Here is an 18,278-nt window from a genome sequence, read left to right as displayed (position 1 = left end):
TTTTTTTTACAAACTGTAGCTTTAAATACAGAAAAACAAATCATTTACTTACATCATTCATTCAGAAATGCGTTTGAGTAAACATGAGTTTTTTTACATGAGGGATGGGTTCAAACAGACCAATCACAGCGCTTGGGGTCCGCGTTGAGTTGACGCGTTGTTACACTTTTATAGAGGATAGAGGTGCACGTCAGGCTACGCAGAGCTATGCACAGCCTATGGCGTAGCTACGGACGCAGGTCCTACGCACGACCATAAATTATGCTTAAGACAAGTCCCCACGAAGATTCTAAATCGTGTGTGTGTGTGTGTGTGTGTGTGTGTGTGTGTGTGTGTGTGTGTGCAGTGCAGCTGTGTTCCAGCTGTGAGCGTTTTGGTGGAGCAGTTTTCCTGCTTCATCCTTCCAGCCCGTGTTACTCTTGCAGTCCTCATATAGAGTTCAAAGAGAAGTTTGTGACTTTTGCACATTAATATCCTGATACAGTAAATGCCTGAAGACATTAACTACACACAGAACAGAGAGAGAGAGAGAAAGGATAAGAATGTGAATGTGTAGCTAATAACGTTATAAATTATAAACACGTTTTGTGGAAAGGCAAGCAAGCGAGAGCTGACGGAGGTGTGAGGATTTTGGGGGTGGGTGGGGGTTACAGGAAACCACAGGTATGGACGGCACAGGATGGGCGGTCAGTCTGGAGAGAGTGAGAAAGAGAGAAAGAGAGGTAAAGGTTAGGAAAGAGAGGCTGGGAACAGATGTTGGAAAAAGGAAGACGCCCTTTTTCAGCGACGTTTCCATGAAACAGTTTATGGTTGCCATCACAACATCTGCTGATTTAACACTATAAAATTGTACCTTTATAAACGTGTTTTACTTCTCTGTATAAAATAAGCAAAGCAAATCCCAGGTAACACACACTTTGAATATAACAATATAACAACTTTAAATATAATGTCGGCCAAATCTTATCAATGCACCTTTAGCTATTGAGTCTGTGTTTAATAAGACATTTTTGTGTTTAGGTAACAGGTGGATGAATGCCAAATGTACAATGTTGCATCGGTCAACAGACTCTTAAGAGCATTCAGACTCCAAAAAGCTGCAAAAATCGGACTGATGACTGACCAACGTTCTTGTTGATACTTTGGCTTGCGTACGTCACGTCCAGCAGTCATTTGTGTTCCCCCGACCCTCGGCTTGAGTTTGATGCCTAGCGGACGGAACGAAACGAAACGAATATCTGAGTCTGAGGAATTCCGTTTAGGGTGGTTTGAGGGTTGAGTCGGGTTATAAAAACAATGGCAAAATTGGAAAACAAAGTTCACCATTGAAGAAAAAATCAACAGTACTGCAGAAGTGGGGAGAGACGGGGAAAAAAAGAGGCGGAATCTCGCAGCGTTTGGCCCGAGCCCAAGCCCGGCCCTTTCTCTCCTCTCTTTGGGCCACATCAGGAGCGGCTGGCTACATTAGGGCTGCCATTATCCGCTCCAAGTCATAACAGCCAGAACACCCACCTCGACCGGCAGGGAGGGAGGGAACGGCGGAGGGAATGGGGGTTGGGAAGAGAGACGGAGCGAGAAAAGCACTGAGCCAAGAACGAGAGAAAAGGGAGAGAGAGTGAAAAAGTCGTTGCGGATGAGAGTGTCGGAGACTTTAACACTATTTACGAGCCTTCTGTCTGTCTGCAATATTTATACTCGAACCATCACAGACAGACAGACATGTTTAAGTCAGAATGGACATAATCAGGACTTTGAGACTCTCTCATGAAAATTACAATGTTTTTTTCCATAGTAAAAGTATTAACCATTTACCAGTATTTTGGTGGATTGTTCACCATTTGGTTTACGATCGTTTTTCTACAAAAATGATAGTTATATGGTTACTATAGTGAAATGGTGGTCAATGTGTGGTTACTTTGGTTAAACTTTGGTAATGTAGTAATTCCATGGTTATTTTTGTAAGCAAGTATATAAATTATAGATTTATTATAAATTATAAATTAAGTATAGATTTTGTCATGAGTTACTTTCCAAACTGTTGTTCCAAACCTGTATACATTTCTGAACACAAAAAAAGATATTTGAAAGAATGTTAACAACTGACATTTATGAGGCACTGTTGACTACCATTGTAGAAAAAAATAAAATGGTTGTCAAAGGTGCCCCAGAACTGTTTGCGTTCCTAAATTCTTGAAAATATCTTCTTTTTTTTGTCAACAGGACAAAAAATATACAACTTTTTTCTACTATGGTAGTCAGTGGTGCCTCAGAAATGTCAGTTGCTAACATTCTTCCAAATATCGTTATTTGTGGTCCGCAGAACAAAGAAACTTATACAGGTTTGGAACAATTTGAGGGTGAGTAAATGATCGCAGAATTTTCATTTTTGGGTGGACTGTCCCTTTAATAATTGTAATTAATTTATAATACAAATAATTGTTTGTAATACAAATAATTGTAATATACAAAAAATACCATTTGTGACCCTCATAACTAATTACATTTCAGAGTAATTACAGTAATTTAATATGTAATCTGTTTTATTTTGCTGGGCTGAAAAGTGTTTGCTTCATTCCCTGAAATGCTAAATAGAGATGATTTTGTGTAACACGTTAATCATTCCTGCTGTTAACGTGTAGTCTACGTACAGGTGCACACAAACACACGCTAACTTTAAATGACATGTCGTTTCTGAGTTCTTGTCCGGTCAATCCCTGTGCGTTCTGACAGGTGTGTGTCCATATGTGCTTCAGCGTGCATGTGTGTGTGTGTGTGTGTGTGTGTGTAAGAGACCGCCCTCCTGGTATTTATTGGACCAGGCAGCTGTGACTTCATAATAGATCTCTATTTAGCGCCTGAAACTCATTAGCACACGTTACCGGATCCACACCTACACACATGCACATGAGTTAAAATCACACTCATGCTCTTAAAGGGATAGTTCATCCAAAATGAAAGTTCTGTCACCGTTCATTCGCCAACGTGTGGTTCAAAACCTGCACAAGACTCTTTCTTCTGCGGAGCACAAAAGAAGATATTTAGAGAAATGTCTCAGTGGTTTTGTGCATACAATGGAGGTGAATGGGCGTCCGTGTCGTTTGGTAACCGACGTTTTTCAAAATATCTTCTTTTGTGTTTTGCAGAAGAAAGAAACTCGTACAGGTTTGGAATGACATGAAGGCGAATAAATGATGAGAGAATTTTCATTTTCAGTGACAAAATGGATCGGAAGGTTTGAAGCATATGAAATGTGTTCTCATTGATGTGTGTTTTATATATACGGGTTTGTAACGTGTCCATTTGTTGTCACAGGGGTCCGTGGGTGTACAAGCCGTGCCCGTCTCAATGTTAGTGGATATGCAGCCGCGCCAGGGGCTGTACCACTACGACAACACTGCCCATCAACCAAGCAGAGGGTGAGAGCCATTCTTTTCCAAATACAACTGATTTACTGCCACACAAATAGTGTCGTTGCTGAACATACGGTTTGTGCGACAAAGAAATCTTGGTACTTTAAGTTTTCAAGCATCAGCAGGGACTTCTCGACTCTCCTTTCCTTTCCAAACATGACTTCTTCATAAAAACAATGATGTCATGATGGAGGCGCATTGACAGCGCGGTCGGGATACAGCGAGGCCTGTAAGTTTGGCAGTTCTCCTCTCACTGATGCAGAAATCTCCCCTCGCTCGCTCCTCCTCCCCCAGCCCTCCTCCTCCTGCTGAATGCCACCCATGTTGAAGCGGCGTCAGCCTCGCTCGCTCTCTCTCTCTGAGATTCTCTCTGTCTCTCGCCCACTTTCCCTATGACAGCTGCTTATTACTGGTCAGAGAGCAGAAACTCTCCACATGACTGACCACACCAGACTCGGGTTACCTCAGAGAGAGACTTTATTCAGTCATTTCATCCCCAAAACAAAGGTGGAAAATGCATTTTTGTCCAACAGATCACATCGTTATAGCCTCGCTGGGTTTTAGGAACTTTTAAATCAGTTAATAATACTCTTGCTTTTACCTAAACGTTGCCACAACAACTTTAATATTTCTACTTATTTTACTTTATAAATTATGTATATTCTATATGACTTTTTTCCCATGAAACACTAAAAACAACAAAAAATTGCCCATAATAAATCTAAGGACCGAAATGGGCCAACAAATGTATAAATGTGTCTGCAACGTTAATAAGTTTGTATGACTATATTCCACATCTTCTGGAGCCATATCAGAGATGTGTGTGCTGAACAAACCCAGATATAGAAGTTTATTCACTTATAATCCCAACCATAGTTTATGTTGAATCTTTACACCTGGATTCTTTAAAAACGTAGTTTTTTTAGGGTGTGTAACAAGAAAAGGTTGAGTAAATAATGACTGATTGGTCACCAAAACAGGTCAACTAACATTTCAGTGAACAATTGCTACTCTCATCCAACAAAAAGATAAGGGATACAACAGTGTGACCAGAAAGAGAGAGAGAGAGGTTCGGGGGAGAGAGCGAGTGAGACGTGCTGGATTAGTGTGAGAAGATTAGACTGCTGCAGAACACACACGCTGTGGTGAATCGTCAGAGACACCATCACAAAATATGATGACGATGAGAAGAGATGAGAGAAATAGACAGAGACCAAGTTATTTAAATCTTGAATCAAAGAGAGAGAGTCAGACAAGGAGAGAGAGAGAGAGAGAGAGAGAGACGGGAAGAAGAATGTTGGGGATTCCCACTGGTATGTCTTGAGTCTTTCCTCAGATGTGGTTTGTGGAAAATCTTGAGGTTGTGGCGCCTCGTAGTGGCCATAACCATGCATTACAATTAAACCTGGACTTGTTCTCCACTTTTAAAGGGGTCATATGACACGGCTGAAACGAATATTATTGTTTGTTTTCGATGTAATGCAATGTCATAACGTGCATATTTGTATCTCCTCTTTGCCCCGCCTCTCTGAAACGCTCAGATTTTTTAAAAGCTCATCGCTCTGAAAAGCAAGGTGTGCTATGATTGGCCAGTTAACCAGTGCGTAGTGATTGGTAGAATACTGCAAGCGTGTGACGCAAATGTAACACCTCTTACCATATTTGGAACATCAGGTTCCAAAGCAATTGTACTGACAGGTACGCACACCTTACTTGCGTATACATTTGGGCGGTCTTATTGCCTCTTTACACAGCAAAGGCGGCGCAGAAACCGAATGTGAAGCGACATAAATGTGTATTGATACAGACCGTTAATGCGGCTCTAAAGCGGCATAAATGCATAAAAACAGGAATTAAAATTATGCGAAATAATGCTGAACATAACCACAAAAGGACTGTTCTAAAAATAAGCTAATAAAATAATGCCTTAAATTAAACGATATAAACTCCCCCAAAAAATACTGACACTAATAATAGCAATGCATACTTTAGGATAAAAGCAATATTAGGCTATAAATGCAACATTTTAAATGAATTTCCTAGCTAACAAGCACTCCATACCATATAAATATGTTATTATCGGGCACCTCACTCGCATATTGAAAGACGCCAAAAGTTGTTTTAAAGAGCCAGAAAGTCACTGTCGACCAGGTAAATGAACAGTTCCGGTGTTACAGAAAATGTTACCAGATCGTTGCCGTTTATGAAATATTGTCCTCAATGAGATCATTTTGGATATACAACGACAATATCATTTGTCGTTACATTTGTCGTATTGCATTTCAATCCTAGCCCGATGAGACCCAAATCATTTACGCTCCTAGGGCCGGGCATCTGTGCACAAGCGATACTGTCCCCACTCCTACTGTCCTCACTTTACGATCTGGACCGAAGCACACTAACATTATTATGATGCGACTGATTTGAGGTAAACGGTAAGAAAAGCACACACTCTCTCATCACAATATAGAGTAATGTTAAGTTTGTGATTTATTATGTGTTCGACTTCATGCGCGTGTTGCGCAGACCCATCCGCTTAAGTAACACGAGAGCTATTTAAATAACTCCTGCGGTACTGCGCAGCACTGCATAATGTCCGACAAACCTAATATTTGAAGCCGTTTGAGACGAGGTAACGCAAGTCTGCATGTGATCGTGTCCCACGTATCGTAAGGTTTTTTCCTTAAGAAGGAGAGGAGCTAAAGGAGGAATTTTAACGATTCATGTCATGAGTTCAAATTTAAAAATCTGCATTCACACACAGTGTTTTCAGTTTAAATATTTGATTATATTGATGCGAACAAACCTCCTGATCTTATGACCTATGTACTCCCAAATTACAACATCAAAATACAGTATGTATGTTTTTATTTGGTTGTCCAAAAAGTGGACAAACTGGTCTGCAGTGTTTTCAGATCTCAAATACCGCAAAGGAAACACATTATTGTTTTTTTAGAAACGAATATTGAATTAAATAATATGCTAAAGTAATCTGTGTGTGTGCAGACTGGCTCCCTCAGCAAGATCTCAATACAGTGAGAGGTTATCTGCGTGTGTGGCGCTCCCCGGTGGTCAGTCAGCAGACAGCAGAGACATGTACAACCCCTCCATGACCCCCGGAGCCTGCATGGATCCCTACATGAGGCCGCCACATGCACCCCCACCCCACAGCATGATGGGACATCGCAGTATGCCTCCGCCAGAGGGTGGGTCTGAACTCATTTGACCCTTTCTTTAAAAAAGCTTGATGTACAATGTGTCTTTCTGTTCATGTCTATTATAAAGAATGATTAACACTGTGTGTTCTTAAGGTGGCAGCGGTGCCCCCTACTGTAACCAGAACATGATGTCATCGCATCACAGCCAGCTGGGATCAGAGCACATGGGCTCAAGAGACGGTGAGGCGCCCAACCGACTGTTTTTCAGTCACTTCCATTTCATTTGATTTCTAAGCCGTGACAACCTGTGTACGGTCTTTAAAGCGATCTGCCATATCTCATTTGCACTTCTTACTTCTAAAACGTAACACTAAACAAATGATTACTGTGTCTAACAGCCTCGTGTTTCGCTACACCCCGCTCCATGTTAAAGCTGAGTAAGAAGCGTGCGCTGTCCATTTCTCCCCTGTCCGACGCCAGCGTGGACCTGCAGACGGTTATACGCACATCTCCCAACTCGCTGGTGGCGTTTGTGAACTCTCGCTGTGGGCAAAACGCTGCAAGCTCATATGGGCATCTGTCTGTGGGTTCCATGAGGTAAATATGCCAGAGTTGCACAATTCTGCGCTACGACATTTATGCCGTATGATGCAAGTCGTACATATACGCACGATTATTAGATCAAATAATGTTCAGATGTCAACAGAACCTTCCTTATCATCTCATTAACTTCTCTTCCTTACAATTACAGTCCATCACTGGGTTATTCGAGCTCAATGAACTACCAGTCCCGACCTCAGGGCAACATTTACAGCAGTCCACACAGTCACCCTACTCCATCCTGCCATGGACCTTCACTTCGCCTGGCCCCGCACAACCCCAGACTTCACGTTACTCCGAAACACACACACGTGAGATTCCTCCCATCTCGTTCGGTCATACAGCATTCGCCGTAGAGTTAGAATTAACACGGTTTTTCTGCATGTGTGAATCTTTAGCTGAAGACCGAACCTGTTTTGGGTAGCGTGATGGACAGCATTAAGAATCTGGAGGAACATTCAGAAGGAGATGTGGCGAGTCCATCGTCCTCTGGAACCCAGGTAATGAAAATTAACCCATTGTGCATCACAAAGGCGAATTTTTGGAACTGCATTTGTGTGTTTGTGCACTATACTATGCGATTTTGTCGTGACAACTTCAAGCTTTCTCTGCATAGCGATTGAGGCAGTGCTTGCATTCTCTCAATCATACAACAATCTTAGTACGTCAAGTACGTAAATTAAAATCTGGAAATTCGTTTTTTAACTAGATGTGCACCAATATATCGGCCAACAATCGGCTTAAACCGATAGTTTAAAAATGGTCAGGACCGATATGTCAATTAAGGGGCAGTCGTGGCCTAATGGTTAGAGAGTCGGACTCGTGACCAGAAGGTTGCCGGTTGGATTCCCAGGGCCGGCGGGTAACGACTGTGGTGCCCTTGAGCAAGGCACCTTACCCCTACTTGCTCCCCGGGCGCTGCAGTGATAGCTGCCCACTGCTCCAGGTGTACGTGTGTTCACCACTTGCTGTGCGTGTGTTCACTACTCTCTGGATGGGTTAAATGCAGAGGTCACATTTCGGGTATGGGTCACCATATCTGACTAATAGGTCACTTTCACTTCACTTAAAAGAGGACAGGAAAATGCAATAAATTTGAGCTCTGAATATAGAAAACGTTTAGAAATATCACCAGTATGATGTTCAATATTAGTTCAATATATAGGCAAATATGAATGAATAACATTCAGAAAGTTTAATTTAATCTTCAGTATCGGTATTTGCAGAAATCACCCTGAATAATTTGCTATCGGTATCGGGGAGAAAATTTACATTTATGCATTTGGCAGACGCTTTTATCCAAAGCGACTTACATTACACTATCGTTTACATTTGTTTCTAAGTATGTGCAATCCCCTGGGATCAAATCCACGACCTTGGCGTTGTTAGCGCCATGCTCTTACCACTCAGCTACAGGAAGGCTGTAATATCGCTGCAAAAATGTAATATCGGTGCATCTCTAGTTTTCACATTTTTGCTTTGCACTGTGTCCCAAACTATGTTCTGTTTTTCACAGGATCCTCTTTTGGGTCTACTAGAGGGTAGAGATGATCTCGATAAGGAGGAGAAACCAGAACCAGAGGCCATTTATGAGACCAATTGTCACTGGGAGAGCTGCAGTAAAGAGTTTGATACCCAGGAACAGCTCGTGCACGTAAGCCAAAGAGAAGCAGATTTCCTTTTACTGTAATAGTAAAAATGCTCAACGTGAACAAATTCAGCTCACGGATTTTCAGGAGCAAACTATGCTAGTGAAATCAGAAGTGTCAAAGAAATCAATTTGTCTCGTCTTCAACAGCACATCAATAATGAGCACATACACGGAGAGAAGAAAGAGTTTGTGTGTCACTGGCAAGACTGCTCTCGAGAACAGAGGCCGTTTAAAGCTCAGTACATGCTTGTCGTCCACATGCGCAGACATACTGGAGAAAAACCTCACAAGTGCACTGTGAGTATGCGTAGATTGTCCGTTTGTCGGTCAGTGTCCTGTTTTATTTTTATTTTTTGTAAATGTGTGTCTGTGTGTCTCAGTTTGAAGGCTGTAATAAAGCGTACTCTCGCCTTGAGAACCTGAAGACTCATCTGCGCTCGCACACCGGCGAGAAACCTTATGTGTGTGAACACGAGGGTTGCAACAAAGCATTTTCCAACGCCTCAGACCGCGCCAAACACCAGAACCGAACACACTCCAATGAGGTATAAAAGCATTCTTCAACCACTGTACACACTGTATACACATAAATACCTGTGTTGTCATTTTTTTCTGTGCATTACTTTTTTTAAACCACACTCTCCTACTTCTGTCCTTTAGAAACCGTACGTCTGTAAGATTCCTGGCTGCACGAAGCGCTACACTGACCCGAGCTCTTTAAGAAAGCATGTGAAGACGGTACATGGACCTGAGGCTCACATCACTAAAAAGCACAGAGGGGACACCGGCCCACGTCCTCCAGGATCTGGAATAACCCCTGCAGGTCCTGAACTGCTCATAGAGAAAGAGGAACGAAGCAGAGAAGACTGCAAATTACTTGCTCCAGAATCCACACTGGTAAGATTTGTAGACACGCCGTTAGCTGGATATTTTTCCCTGTCTTTTTTAACCATCGTTAAAGGAATAGTTCACCCAAAACATAGTCCCCATTTTATGCTAATAAAAATTACTATGGTCAAGTCAATGGGGACCATTTTTGGTCGAACTATTCCTTTAACAAAAGCTCATTATATTTTCTTCATTTTCTTCAAAGATGTATCTGTAGCGGATATCTACTTGTGTAAGAAGTAAAACCTTAAAGTCAGAGTTTCATTCTGTTCCCTCTTCTTCCCGAAGAAATCCCAACCAAGCCCTGGCGGACAGTCGTCCTGCAGCAGCGAACGTTCCCCGCTAGGGAGCGCCAACAACAACGACAGCGGTGTTGAGATGAACCTCAACGCAGCCGGCAGTCTTGAGGACCTGACAACACAAGAGGAAAATGGGAACACTGGTGCAGTTGACTCCAGCGGTGGTGTTGGATCAGGAGGGATGTGCATGTCTGTACAAGCCTTAAAAAGGCTAGAGAACTTGAAGATTGACAAACTGAAGCAGATTCGACGACCAACACCTCCTGGACGGAATTCAGGAAATAAACTTCCAGCTCTCTCAGGTACAAGACCAAGCAAAACGCACCTAACAACCTTGCACAAATGATTTTTACATTTATTGAATATTATGCTTTAATATTAAAGTGACACAACTTATATTTGCAATATATAAATGTATTGCTATGCTAACCTAGCTTCGTTGTTAATTCCTTTCAGCAACGGGAGAGATGACTAGCATGTGTGCGCCCTCCCCCTTGCTCTCTAACCGGCGAGTAATGGAGCTCTCTGTCCATGAGGCGGGAGGAGTTGGGATGGGTATGTCATGCCCACTAAACGATCGGCGTGGAAGTGGCACCAGTAGCCTCAGCTCTGCCTACACAGTGAGCCGACGTTCATCTATGATCTCGCCTTATCTCTCAAGTAGACGCTCCAGTGATGTCTCTCAAGTTGGTCCGAGCGGTCACTGCCAGTCTGTGATGGGGCCTGACATACCCAATGACCAGTTATCTTCTCAAAACAGCCAAAGGCCTGGATCATGTCAAAACGCTGGTGGATTGCCAGGTCTACAAAGTCTCACTCCTGCACAGCAGTACAGTTTAAAGGCTAAATACGCAGCCGCAACTGGCGGACCACCACCCACCCCTCTACCCAACATGGACCAACCTGGCACCCCAGGCAGACACATTGGTTTCCTAAGAGAATGCCACAGCCAGCCTCTTCCTCCATTTCTGCAGCAAGGGGGCACAAGAAGGCACAGTGCTAATGCTGAATACGGCACTGGAGTGATATACCCACATCAGGCACCTGGCAACAACACAAGGCGTGCCAGTGATCCAGCACGCTCGATGGCTGACCCGCAGGGCTTGCCCAAAGTGCAACGCTTTAACAGCCTGAGTAACGTCTCGCTTATGAGTCGGCGCAATGCATTGCAGCAGTGTGGCTCTGACTCCATTGTAAGCAGACATATGTACTCACCACGACCATCAAGCATAACTGAAAACGTCATGATGGAAACCATGGCCATGGAATCTCACGGGAACACCGCAGAAGGCAGAGAACACGGCAACATGATCCAGGGTGGGGACAGAGCCTACATGGGCTACCAGCAACAGCAGCACCACCCTCACAATGCCAGTCAACTCTCTCCTGGACAAGAAAGCCTTGGATGCATGGATCAAGTCTATCAATCTCAGATGCAAGGTCAGTACCAGGGCCAGCGTGACGATATGTGTATCTCCAGGGTAATGGGTCAGAACGACATGGCAAACAGTCTTCTACAGCAAGCTGAGTATGGCATGAGCACCTGTCAACTGAGCCCCTCTGGCCCACACTATCCCAGCCAGGGGCAGCCGAGCGATGGATCAGGGCCATGGGGACCGACCAACCAGCTCCATAGCCCCCAGACCACCATGCAGTACCAGGCCGCAGGCATGCAAGGGCAACATTACCCTCAACAGGATGTATATGACTCCACCTCTAACCCTAGCCATCAAAGAGTAGCAATAAAACCAGAGCAGTTCCATCCCTCCATCGGAGGATCCAGCTCTTGCCAGAACAACAAACCTTTACACCAGCAACGCCTTACTGGGAGCATGCAAGGATATCCACCACAGTCACAAGGACAGGGCCTGATGGGAAGGACCTCCAATGCCAACTGTGACTTCCATCACAGCCAGATGGGAACACAAGCTGGTCTTCAGCAGCAGAGCCAGACTGCAGCATTCACAAGTGGAGGAATAAGTCTTGGATGTGCTGGCTCTGCGTTGGCGGAAAGCCGCAGGTCGCAGACGCCATTGCATCAAATGAAGGAAATGTTGGTGAGAAACTACGTGCAGTCTCAGCAGGCTCTTATGTGGGAACAGCAACAGGAACAGAGGCTAGCTGATGGTCTCTCTGGGAAGCCAGACGGCATGGACATGGGAGGACAAACAGCAATGATGCAGCCCAGTCCCCAAGCTAACCAGTATCATGGCACCAGTTACCAAGGCTACCCAAACCAGAACATGATGAGTCCACAGCATAATCGAATTCCCAGTTCAATGAAAGAGCATACAGGTAATATCCAGAGCTCCTGCTATGGCCAGGACATGGTACCCCGTCCACCTCAGGGACGGAAGCCTCTAAGTCGCCAGAACAGCCTCTCTCAACAGACAAATGGAGCATACCTGGAAAGCCCACCACAACTGAGTCCCGTCCACTCCACCGCCAGTCCTAGAAGAGGAGTACGCTTACCACCCGTTCAGCAACAGCAGCAGCATTCAGAAAACTTCAACAACAACAATCCCCTGTACTACTCGGGTCAGATTCACATGCACCATGACATAGAGAAGACGTTGGAACCCCAGGATGGTCCGTGCCTGGCCCAACAGCACCTGACAGACCCGGCACCCATGTCTAATGCCTTAGAGAACCTGGACTTGGAGAATGCTCAGATTGACTTTTCGTCCATTATTGATGACCCAGAGCCTTCATCTTACAGTCCAATCAATGCACCCATGGGACACCACCAGTGCTCCTCTCAGACGTCCTCTCGTCTCACCACACCCCAGACATCCATGACTCTTCCCAGCGGCCTATCCAATATGGCAGTCGGGGACATGACCTCTGTGTTGACATCTCTGGTTGGAGAGAACAAATATTTGAACACTCTGTCTTAAAGTCTTTATATAATTGAAGGAGGTCCTACTATTCTTCTATGGGCCAAAGCGAGCATGTGGACTCAGAAATGAAATGCTCCAGTGCCCTACATGGGATTTCACAGATTTTGTGTATCTGACGTAATCGTTTTGTTTGTGTAAAATATGTTGCTAAACGCTACCACAGGAGCCTTATTGTTATTCCAAGGGCATTCCAGTCACTACTGTGGGACTGTTTATGGTAGAAATCTGTTAAAATGTAAATATAAGCGTTGAACTGTAAATGGGTGATATAAACTCTTGAGACATATCTTGACTTGGACTGGCGAAAAGCCATTTGAGCATCACATAACAGGATATAAAGTATAGGAGTATGTAAAGGAAACTCGTTTTATTTGTGGGTACGTTGTAGGCACGCTCTACTAGTTGAGGCAGGACACAAGTGCCTTTCACCACTGTGGCCTAAAATGTTTGATTTCTCACAGGTTCTACATGTCAGAAAGAAGATGTACTGTGTCAGAACGACACAAATACTCTGATGGATGGATATACACAAGCACAGAGTATAAGCGAAAGGCTGAAAGGGTGTTACTTAAAAACAAAAACTCAGAGCTAACCGTCATAATGGCAGGTTATAGGACAGTATTTTAACCTTATCTTTTTAGATTTTGTGTCTTATGATTCCTTCAAAGGTTTAGTGTTTGTTTTCTGCTTATTTGACTAGTCTGCTTTCAGACAGGTACATGAATGGTAACGGCACTGAGTTGCGTTTTTGTAAGATTTTTTCTTTGTCTACGCTACATAAACCAAGCTAGCATGCACACGCATTGCACTGACAACAGCACTGAGCTGAGGAACGTCATGAAATATATATATTTTAAAGATTCTATATAGTGTACAGTGCAGGTACAAGTCATTTTGGCCAGAAACGTACTTTACACAGGTACGCAAACGTAAATTCAAACGCATGGTCAGTCGCTACGATTTAGATTTGAATGAGTTCATTCAGCGTACTTGTGTTATTGTGGTGTTCTTTTGTTAATATTGCATTAACAAACATCAATACTCAAGGGGGCGCTACAGTTGCCTTCGAAATTCTGTTATCATTAGCTAATAATTAGCAATAATTAGCAACTGACCATAGAGTACGAAATAGCACCCCTCGCTGTAACTAAATCATGTTTGCATAGTTATTAACATCTGCGTTCACATACTCATTCGCTTAAGGTCTTACTTGACTTGTCAAGTTATTGGTTTCGAGTGTTTTTTCAACACTTTGTATGCATTGTGCCTAACCGGTTTGAAAAATCCTTTTTCAAGAACGTGTTGTAGAGGGACGCAGTATAAATGAAACTCTTTGAAAATCTAGTTTCTGTGGCATACCAAAGATAAACTGGCACTGAGAAAGTGCGCATCCCCTCACAGGATTCTTATGTGCGTCCGTATTGCTGTGACAAAGAATGTAAAGGAGTTCTGTTTTGTATCACTTCCTCTATTTTTAGTAAGAAAAAAAACATGTTGTGGTTTTTGCATATCTGTGTGTTTTTATATCTTTCACAGTTCACTCAAACTTTTTTGCTGGCAAAAGTTCGTAACAGTTTTATAATATTAGCATTTATCTCATCTATTTACAAAAGAACTGAGTGATATTTTGCGTACCGTTTTCTACATTTTTGTACAAAGGTACTATATTTTACCAGTTTATAAATAAACAGAGCCTGTGATGGAAGAAAATTATGTCATATTATGATGTTTCATATTTGCTTTTACTCTTGAACACAGCACACGTGAACCAGCTCCAAAAAAAGTAGATTTAAGCTAAAGACAAACTTGTATTTTATATTTTGATGAGCTTATTTTGACAGATTTCGTTTTTTAACCTTCTGTAAAAATCTGTACTTGGGTAGATGACAAATAAATGTGTCCTATGCTGTAAAAAAAGTTGAAGAAAACTAACCGTGAAGACATATTTTTTATGATATTTTATATTATAGGCTAAATATAAATATTAATAATGTAACATATTGCTAACGGGGTTTTTTTTCAGTTTTTGCTGTCACTATAGGACAGTATATTTGTCAACTTCCCGTTTTCATGTGTGTTGCCTTGATAGAAAGCAACAACCCAGGGTGTTTCCAAGCTGTCCACTGAATGAATGTAAGTCTGAAACAGAAGTGTCTTTATTTTTCCAGGGATAGTTCACCCAAAACATGAAAAATCATTCATCATTTACTCCCCCCTCATGTCATTCCAAACCTGCATGACTTTCTTTCTTCTGCAGAACACAAAAGAAGATATTTTGAAGAATGTCAGTACCCAAACGACAGCCACTTTTCTCCAAATATCTTCTTTTGTGTTCCCCAGAAAAAAAGAGTCAAATTCAAGTTTTCAACAGCATGAGGGTAAATAAATGATGACCACGTTCTTTTCTTGGGGTGAACTACAACTTTTGGGGTGTGGGACCATGTTACTGTCCTCTAGGTGGCGCCAACATTCAGCTCACGGTCGTAGTGTCTAACAGCTGAGACACAGGGTTTACGTTACACTGGCACAATAGATCCCTCCTTTAGTTACAAAGAGAACATTTCTGACCAAGATAATCCTCTCCATACTTATCCTTTCCCTGTCCCTAATTATAAGATCAAAAGAGAGATTTGACTACATGCCTGTGTGTGCGTGTGTGTGTGTGCGTGTGTGTGTGTGCGTGTGTGTGTGTGCGTGCGTGTGTGTGCATACAGCAGTGACTCCTGGTCCCTGGTACCCTGAGTCGGCCTCAGATCTTAATACGGTTTCTGCATTTAACCAATGAAGACCTGCCCTCTACATGGCCATCGCCAACTCCGCTGACTCAATTCCCCCATCTGTTATTTTCTAGAAAACTGACTATGATCCTCTACGCTTCTTGCTTTAGCTCTCATACTCTGTTGTTTGAAAAGCGTATCGAAATTGGAAACAGATTCATTGATTTGAATAGGAACGATTTAGTTTTAAAGCTCATTTGTTGCGTTAACACGAGACGAATCTGGGGCCCATTTTCACATACAGTAACATTGAAATCTATGGACCTGCATTGAGGGACCTGAGTCATATCTGCAGATCAGAATATTTCAAAATGACGAGCATAAAAATATTTTTTAGTATGTAGTATTTTGTGATGCTTCAAAACAGCATTGAAAGGACGACAAACCTCCTATAGGATGCATATAGATAAGTGAAGAAGTAAATGTGCCAGTCGTTTCTGTAACGAAGATCCACTTTGCCTGGACCGGTGGTTGAATGAATCTCTAAAAAGTGAGTGCAAAGGTTTAGCAGAGCTCTGATCTATAGCCCGACTTAAGCCACAATCTACTGAGCCGAGCTTGCTGATACAAATGGAAATGGCAAAATAAGCGCTGAGGTTTTCACATGCAAAGAAGTGAAACCGGCATAATGACTCTTCTTTTCTTGCGTTCCCATTCAAGTCGAAGCTTTTCATTCTCTTTGTCAAAAGTTGGCATATAATTAACTCCTGTTTAATATGCTGTTAAGCAGACTCCTCCCCCTGCTCCTTCTCTGAACCCCTGCCAAACTCCTGCAAGCTCACGGGACACCTCACCCTAGGGCGTCCCTCCGTGAACAAGTGTGCCACTTACTGTGTCTGATAGCTGTTTTCAGCCTCTCCGCACACTGGCAAACTGTGCCTAAAAATGACAAAGGTATCCAGTTTATTACATTTGTGTAAAACATTTTTTAGCAAGGGCAGAGGTGAAATTGTGAATAAAGCTTTTCTTTGTATTGAGGTAGTTAAAGTGTTATTCTGCTATACACCCACCTCTTCTTTACTTGGGTCCACAGCAGGGTGTCGGTTTATGACCCATTCCATCTCCTTTCCTGGACAAAAGGGCTGTGACCTCCCATCCCTTTCTCCTTTTCTTTGCCTTTCTCCACCTGAAATACAGCACTTTATGTCCCTAAAAAGACAAATGTCCATTAGAAACAACAAACACAACGTGCCAATAAAGCATGTTTTTATTTAAATGAGATATTCTTCCCAGATTCACAAACAAAAAGTAATGTTATGTAAGTATGTTATGTCTTTACCATGGTACACCATGGTAGTATTTTGCAAGGATTCTGGACAAAGCTGTGCTTAATTACCATTGTGTATCAATTTCAAAAAGCTTAAAATATCCAAACAACATAACAACAACCAAAGAAACTAAATATAGGTTACTAACCTTACCCTTTAAATCTTTGTCATTTAGTGGTGATATTTAGTGTTGTTGGTTTGGTTTCTGATATATTTGACACATGAAAGAAAATCTTTTCAGCTTTAAAAAAAAAGCAAGTTATTTTCCCCTCAGAATCCAGACAGTTCGTTGGCGCGCTTTTGTTCTGTCGCGAGCCGGGAAAAGAACTGACGTGAGACAAAAGTTATTGTTTCAAAATGCAGAAAAATAACCTTAATTGAAAAATAGATTACTATTATTTTTATAATTGTCCTATATTAAACCGTGTCATAACAAACGATTGGTGAAACGATTTAAGCATGAATGCCGTTCAAATTTGTGATTATTTTACTAATAAAGAAGCATGTTAGTGAATTGTGAGTGAAGTTTAACCATTAGCACAATTTTGAAAGGGTACAAGTAATTTATTTGGGGGCTCTTGGGGATCAAGGTCCTCCCTGCCTCGCGCACCTCAGGAAGTATTCCGCGGGCATTATCATGACACTGCGCGTGAACGTGGGGGTCGTGCGTGTGAATGCCAAGGTAGGGGTCCTAAAACGGTGTGTTTGACGTTTTCTGATGTTTTTCTTTTTCAGTTGCTAAACAGATTACCGTTCAATTACTCTCACAAAAGAGGTGACAATACAATACTTCCTACAGCGATCAACAGGAGTAAAAGAGCTGATGGGGGGGGGGGGGCCGAGGGAACAGGTGCGATTCGTTTTAAGACACATACCTGCGTATGAAAGCGTTCGTGGAGTTTAATCTTCGAGCACGTGTACCAGGTTTAGATTTAATGCATAGCCTATATTACAATTCCAAACTGCCTTAAATTAGGCCTATGTTGCATTTGCAAACATTGAAGGTGTTATTTATTATTATTTACAAGAGGTATTATTTAGCATTTGGATAAGTATCTAGCCTAGCCTGTTTTTGCACGAACAGTTCAGTACAGTAAATAAAATGCATCCAGACAAAGTTCCTTAACCAACATGTTTAAGTTTATATTATAGCTTTTTTACTTTCATTAAATATAGCCTAATAAAAGTGACTGTACAGGACCATGTATTAAAGACGTTAAGATAAACACGGAACATTCAAATTAATGCATACAGCTAATAAGAATTGACCCATATATCCACAGAATGTTACAATAAATACACGAAGCAGCCATAAACACGAAGTCTC

The 18,278-nt window shown here is 42.4% G+C and overlaps 1 protein-coding gene across 1 annotated transcript in view; it reads left to right on the top strand.

Moving 5' to 3' along the window:
* The window catches only part of gli1 (GLI family zinc finger 1), a 42,503-nt gene extending 27,894 nt beyond the window's left edge, over positions 1–14,609 (top strand). The window contains exons 2-13 of the mRNA XM_057338925.1: positions 3,313–3,416; positions 6,417–6,616; positions 6,722–6,808; positions 6,967–7,165; positions 7,320–7,479; positions 7,567–7,668; positions 8,685–8,822; positions 8,967–9,116; positions 9,200–9,364; positions 9,480–9,716; positions 9,996–10,308; positions 10,463–14,609. Coding sequence (XP_057194908.1) covers positions 3,346–3,416; positions 6,417–6,616; positions 6,722–6,808; positions 6,967–7,165; positions 7,320–7,479; positions 7,567–7,668; positions 8,685–8,822; positions 8,967–9,116; positions 9,200–9,364; positions 9,480–9,716; positions 9,996–10,308; positions 10,463–12,903 — 4,263 coding nt within the window. The 5' untranslated portion in view covers positions 3,313–3,345 and the 3' untranslated portion in view covers positions 12,904–14,609. The remainder of the gene's footprint in view (positions 1–3,312; positions 3,417–6,416; positions 6,617–6,721; positions 6,809–6,966; positions 7,166–7,319; positions 7,480–7,566; positions 7,669–8,684; positions 8,823–8,966; positions 9,117–9,199; positions 9,365–9,479; positions 9,717–9,995; positions 10,309–10,462) is intronic.
* The last annotated feature ends 3,669 nt before the right edge of the window (positions 14,610–18,278 follow it).

This window comes from Triplophysa rosa, linkage group LG7 (genome assembly GCF_024868665.1).
Source record: "Triplophysa rosa linkage group LG7, Trosa_1v2, whole genome shotgun sequence".
Lineage (NCBI taxonomy): Eukaryota > Metazoa > Chordata > Actinopteri > Cypriniformes > Nemacheilidae > Triplophysa > Triplophysa rosa.
Note: the sequence above shows the minus strand (reverse complement) of the source record. Positions and strands in the feature narration are given on the sequence as shown.